The sequence below is a fragment of the Sapajus apella genome, unplaced genomic scaffold (genome assembly GCF_009761245.1).
Source record: "Sapajus apella isolate SASKATOON/1434 unplaced genomic scaffold, GSC_monkey_1.0 scaffold14, whole genome shotgun sequence".
NCBI lineage: Eukaryota > Metazoa > Chordata > Mammalia > Primates > Cebidae > Sapajus > Sapajus apella.
Genome location: NW_022436954.1, coordinates 8,327,561 through 8,333,751, shown reverse-complemented (window position 1 = coordinate 8,333,751; position 6,191 = coordinate 8,327,561). Strand labels below are relative to the sequence as shown.

The 6,191-nt window shown below is 49.7% G+C and overlaps 1 protein-coding gene across 2 annotated transcripts in view; it reads left to right on the top strand.

Moving 5' to 3' along the window:
- Positions 1–2,063: 2,063 nt before the first annotated feature.
- POLR2G (RNA polymerase II subunit G) overlaps positions 2,064–6,191 on the top strand; it is a 5,270-nt gene continuing 1,142 nt past the window's right edge. The window contains exons 1-6 of one of the 2 annotated variants that reach the window (XM_032283077.1): positions 2,064–2,207; positions 2,342–2,451; positions 3,711–3,870; positions 5,551–5,601; positions 5,708–5,773; positions 6,011–6,082. In XM_032283077.1, the coding sequence (XP_032138968.1) occupies positions 2,196–2,207; positions 2,342–2,451; positions 3,711–3,870; positions 5,551–5,601; positions 5,708–5,773; positions 6,011–6,082 (471 nt within the window). In that variant the 5' untranslated portion in view covers positions 2,064–2,195. Of the gene's footprint in view, positions 2,208–2,341; positions 2,452–2,473; positions 2,763–3,710; positions 3,871–5,550; positions 5,602–5,707; positions 5,774–6,010; positions 6,083–6,191 lie in introns of those variants that run through there. The other variant, XM_032283078.1, reaches the window with a different exon arrangement.

Sequence of the window (6,191 nt, the reverse complement as noted above, 5' to 3'; positions counted from 1 at the left end):
CCTCGGCCTCCCAAAGTGCTAGGATTACAGGCTTGAGCCACCGCGCCCGGCCTATTATTTTTTCTTTTGAGGTGACGTCTCCCTCTGTCTCACAGGCTGGAGTACAGTGGTGCGATCTCAGCTCATTGCAACCTCCGCCTCCTAGGTTCAAGTGATTTTCCTGCCTCAGCCTCCCAAGTAGCTGGAACTACAGGCATACACCACCATGCCTGGCTAAGTTTTGTATTTTTAATAGAGACAAAGTTTCACTGTGTTAGCCAGGATGGTCTCGATCCCCTGACCACGTGATCCACCTGCCTCGGCCTCCCAAAGTGTTGGGATTACAGGTGTGAGCTACCATGCCCAGCCATATTTTTTTGAGATGGAGTCTCACTCTGTTGCCCAGGCTGGAGTGCAGCGGTACAATCTCAGCTCACTGCATCCTCCACCTCTCAGGTTCAAGTGATTCTCCTGCCCCAGCCTCCCAAGTAGCTAGGATTATAGGCACGTGCCACCATGCCCAGCTAATTTTTGTATTTTTATTAGAGATGGGATTTCACCGTATTGGCCAGGGTGGTCTCAAACTCCTGACCTCGTGATCCTCCCACCTCGGCCTCCCAAAGTGCTAGGATTACAGGCCTGAGTCACTGTGCCTGGCCGGAAGAGTATATGATCTTTAGATTGTATGATCAGGAAAGGCCCAACTAGGAAGTGATATGTGCCTGAAATGTGAATTACAAGAAAGAGCAATGCAGGCAAACATCTGGGAGGAGCAGCTTGCTTCTATAATGCTAGCACTTTGGGAGGCTGAAGGAGAAGGATAATTTGAGGCCAGGAGTTGGAGACCAGCCTGGGCAACATAGGGAGACTCCATTTCTAGGGAAAAAAAAAAAAAAAAGCCAGGTATGGTGGCTCACCTCTGTAATCCTAGCACTTTGAGAGGCTGAGGTGGGAGGATCACAAGGTCAGGAGTTTGAGACCACCCTGGCCAATATGGTGAAATCCCATCTCTAATAAAAATACAAAAATTAGCCAGGCATGGTGGTACATGCCTGGAGTCCCAGCTACTTGGGAGCCCGAGGCAAAAAAATCACTTGAACCTAGGAGGTGGAAGTTGCAGTGAGCCGAGATCACACCACTGCACTACAGCCTGGATGACAGACGGAAACCCCGGCTAAAAAAAAAAAAAAAAAAAAAAATGCCTGACTGGTGGCACTAATGCAGTCCTAGCTAGTTACTCAGGAGACTGAGGTGGGAGGATTTCTTTAGGCTGCAGTGAGTTATGATCACCACTGCATTCCAGCTTAGGCAATAGAGCAAGACACTATCTCTCACAGAGTCAGACGAGAGAGAGCTCATTTACAAAGAGATAGAGGAGAGAAAGAGAGAGAAAGAGAGAGAGAGAGAGAGAGTGTGTGCGTGTGTGTGTGTGCGTGTGTGTGTGTGTGTCACTCTGTTACCAAGGCTGGTCATGAACCCTGGCCTCAAGAGATCCTCCTGTGTCAGTGGAGATCCCTTCTCTTAGAAAAGAAAAAAGAAAGACAAAGGTCTGGCGTGGTGGCTCATGCCTGTAATTCCAACATCTTGGGAGGCTGAAGCGGGAAGATTGCTTGAGCTCAGGAGTTGGAGACCAGCCTGGGCAACACAGAGAGACCCAGTCTGTACAACAAAATTTTAAAAATTAGCCGGGCGTGGTGGCGCGCGCCTGCTGCCCCAACTACTTGGGAGGCTGAGGTGGGAGGATCTCTTGGGGTCACGAGTTGGAGGCACCAGTGAGCTATGATCTGGCTAGTGCACTCCAGCCTGGACAACAGAGATTCTCTCTCTGCCCAGGGCAGTGAAGTACTTGGGCCTCCAACAAGCATGTGTAGATATATATTTGCTGAATCGATTTGCTGCACTCTGTTATAGCGCTTGACTTATGGAGTCTTTCACTAATTAATTAATCTCGTTATAAGTGTTTACTGAGCAGTTGTTACAGGCTGTGCATTAAGAAGAGTTGCCTTTTGAGGCCCAGGTTGGGCGGACAAGGGGCGTGGCTTTAGTGGTTCCCGCCCACGACAGCGAGGCCCAATCAGACCCGCGAAGGGGGTGGAGTTCCGCCCTCTTGGTCGCGGCCGGCCCGGAACTGGGGTTACGGAGGCTATCTGTGCTTCCGGTGGATTCCCAGGGGCTGCCGGAGTTGTGGACTTAGCCTCCCAGACTGCTCTGGGAAGATGTTCTACCATGTGAGCAGGGCTCAGGGTGGCAGCAAGGGCTGGGTGGGAAGGAGGAGCAAAGCTAGGCGCCGGCGCAAGGGGCTCCTTCTTGCCCGCTAACCTCCCAGCGCCTGGCCTGGTCGCCATCCCACTTTTCTCCGCAGATCTCCCTAGAGCACGAAATCCTGCTGCACCCGCGCTACTTCGGCCCCAACTTGCTCAACACAGTGAAGCAGAAGCTCTTCACCGAGGTGGAGGGGACCTGCACCGGGAAGTGAGTGCCGACCTCACCGCGCAGCCGGATCGCGCACACGGGGCGCTATGCATGCAACCCCTCCCCAGCTCCTGCTCCTCCTGCCACCCACTCTGGGGACCTCTCTCACTCTCTCAGGCTGCCAGTTGCTTCCTGCTTTGGGTTCCCACGACGCGCTCTGCAATGCTGGCCGATAAGACTTCCTTCCCTCAGTTGAAATTGGTCATTCATTTACTCCTCAAACATGTTAAAAAATCCTTGCTGTGTGCCAGGACCCGTGTTGGGCTCTGAGAACAAGATAGAATGAGACAAGCCCTCGTGGAGCCCACAGTGTAATTACTGTTCCTGTGTCTGCTCTCCCTCTGTCATTTTGCTGGTTTTCTCTTATCTCCTGTGCCCAGGGACCACACACAATGGGCCTCAATATATATTCTGAATGAAGGACCAGAAAAAGCAGATCGAGAGTTGGGGGAGGAAGGAAGAAGCCTGGGACTTGAACATCTCTGGGCTTTGCACAGAGGGGCCTCTCACAGGGTGGTATTAATGACCCAACCCAGGGCAGTGGAGTTACTTGGGCCTCCAGCATCAGAAAAACCTGGGGTGGTTCTTGAACATGCAAATTCCTGAGCCTCATTGTTCCCTACAGAATCAAGATTCTCTGGGGCAGACCTGAGAATCTACTTTCTTTTTTTTTTTTCTTTTTCTTTGAGATGGAAGTCTCACTCTCACCCAGGCTGGAGTCCAGTGGCACCATCTCGGCTCACTGCAACCTCTGCCTCCCGGGTTCAAACCATTCTGCCTCAGTCTCCCAAGTAGCTGGGATTACAGACGTGCATAACCACATCCAGCTAATTTTTGTATTTTTAGTAGAGATGGGGTTTCTCCATGTTGGCCAGGCTGGTCTCAAACTCCTGGCCTCAGGTGATCTGCCTGCCTCGGCCTCCCAAAGTGCTGGGGTTACAGGCATGAGCCACCGTGCCGGGCCAGAGTCTGCATTGTAATAAGATGATTCTCAGGCATCCCAAAGATTGAGACCTGTTGGCTCAAGGACTCCAGCCTTCTTGGACATTTATTGTGAAATTACCAGAGCAGCATTTGGCCTTATACATACTGATCTGTGTTCTATGTCCTCTTGGTCATTAAGCTCTGGGAACTGAGGTGCTATCAACTTGTCCTTTTGTTCTCCCCGACCCTACTCCCAAAAGCTTAGTGACTTTTATTGCAGAATCGGTAGAGGCTCTTGGACACAAAATGCCTTTTGTTTCTCCTCTTCCTTGCAGGTATGGCTTTGTAATTGCTGTAACCACCATTGACAATATCGGTGCTGGTGTGATCCAGCCAGGCCGAGGCTTCGTCCTTTATCCAGTTAAGTACAAGGCCATTGTTTTCCGGCCCTTTAAAGGAGAAGTCGTGGATGCTGTTGTCACTCAGGTCAACAAGGTGAGACCATACATAGGGGAGCCAGTGGGGTAGTCTCTTGGAAGATGTCGGTTGGGTCTTGGCTCCACTTGATAACTCTGTGCCTTCAGCTAAGTCACTTTATTATTTGTTTTTGTTTTTTTTTTTTGAGCTTTGCTCTTTAACCCAGAGTGCAGTGGCACGATCTCGGCTCACTGCAACCTCTGCCTCCTGGGTTCAAGCGATTCTCCTGCCTCAGCCTCCTGAGTAGCTGGGACTAAAGGCGTGTGCCACCACGGCTGGCTAATTTTTTTTTTTTTTTTTTTTTTAGTGGAGATGGGATCTTGCCATGTTGCCCAGGCTGGCCTTGAACTCCTGAGCTCAGTCTGCCCACCTCAGCCTCCCAAAGCACTAGGATTACAGGCGTGAGCCACCATGCCTGGGCAGTAACTTTACTTCTTGTGCTGCACTTTAAAATTGTATGGTAATCTCGCCCTGTGTGACTCAGAGGGCAAGGGAGTCAATATAAATAGTCATAACAATAAAAGCCTGCATTGACTGAGTAGTTACTCTGGGCCAGGTAATGTGCAGAGACTCACAGTGATTTTACAAGGTGGGTGCTTTTTTACAGAAGCTGAAGCTTAAGTTAAGTGTACTGGTCAAGATCATGTGCCCAACGGGTGTTCAAATCTTTTTTTTTTTTTCTTTTGAGACAGAGTTTCGCTCGTTAACCAGGTTGGAGTGCAATGTCATGATCCCAGCTCACCACAACCTCCGCCTCCTGGGTTGAAGCAATTCTCCTGCCTCAGCCTCCCAAGTAGCTGGTACTGCAGGCGTGTGCCACCATGCCCAGCTAAGTTTTTTTTTTTGTACTTTTTTTTTTTTTTTTTTGAGACAGAGTTTCGCTCTTGTTACCCAGGCTAGAGTGCAATGGCACGATCTCGGCTCACCGCAACCTCCGCCTCCCGGGTTCAGGCAATTCTCCTGCCTCAGCCTCCTGAGTAGCTGGGATTACAGGCACGTGCCACCATGCCCAGCTAATTTTTTGTATTTTTAGTAGAGACGGGGTTTCACCATGTTGACCAGGATGGTCTTGATCTCTTGACCTCGTGATCCACCCACCTTGGCCTCCCAAAGTGCTGCAATTATAGGCGTGAACCACCACACCCAGCCTTTTTTTTTTTTTTTTTTTTGAGACGTAGTCTTGCTCTGTTGCCCAGGCTAGAGTTCATTGGCTCAATCTCGGCTCACTGCAATCTCTGCCTTCTGGGTTCAAGCGATTCTCCTGCCTCAGCCTCCCGACTAGCCGGGATTACAGGCATGTGCCACCACGCCCGGCTAAGTTTTTGTATTTTTAGTAGAGATGGGGTTTCACCATGTTAGCCAGAATGGACTTGATCTCTTTACCTTGTGATCCGCCCGCCTCGGCCTCCCAAAGTGCTGGGATTACAGGCTTGAGCCACTGCGCCCGGCCTCTACAAGAAGTTTTTAAAAATTAGTGTAGCATGGTGGTGTGCACCTGTAGTCTCAGCTACTCGGGAGGCTGAGGTGGGAAGATCGCTTGAGCCCGGGAGTTCAAGGTTATAGTGAGTTGTGATCACACCACTGCTTTCCACCCTGGGCAACAGAGTGAGACACTGTCTCAACATTTAAAAAGCAAAAAACAAAAACACAACACTTTAGGTAGCAAAAAAAAAGCAAGATCACTCATTTTTTTTCTAGGTTGGACTCTTCACAGAAATTGGGCCTATGTCTTGCTTCATCTCTCGGCATGTAAGTCTAGGCACACTGGGTGGGGCTGAGGAAGAGAGATACCCATTCATTACCATCTACTGATGTATCCATTGAAAGTGCTAACCCAGTCTCACTTTCCTTTCAGTCCATCCCTTCAGAGATGGAGTTTGATCCTAACTCCAACCCACCATGTTACAAGACAATGGATGAGGTAAGTGGGCAGAAAGAAGTCAGGGGGAGGAGAGAATCAGCCATCCTGAGTATTGGCCTGGGGATGACTGAGTACAGATGGTCCCCAAATAACCATGGCTTAACTTATGGTTTTATGACTTTGCAATGGTGTGAATGTGCTGTGCATTCAGTATGCCCCCAGACTTACAGTGGAGTCGTTGTGATTTAACCTATTATAAACTGAGGAGCATCTGTATACTGTTTCTCCTCTCCCCAGGATATTGTGATTCAGCAGGACGATGAGATCCGCTTGAAGATTGTGGGGACCCGTGTGGACAAGAATGACATTGTGAGTCTTTTCCCTGCCTCTCTGCCTATACCAGGTTGAGCTGAGAGCTGTCGATTCCTTACCACCCGCGGTTTCAGGGTTTTTTTTTTTTTTTTTTTTTTTTTTTTTT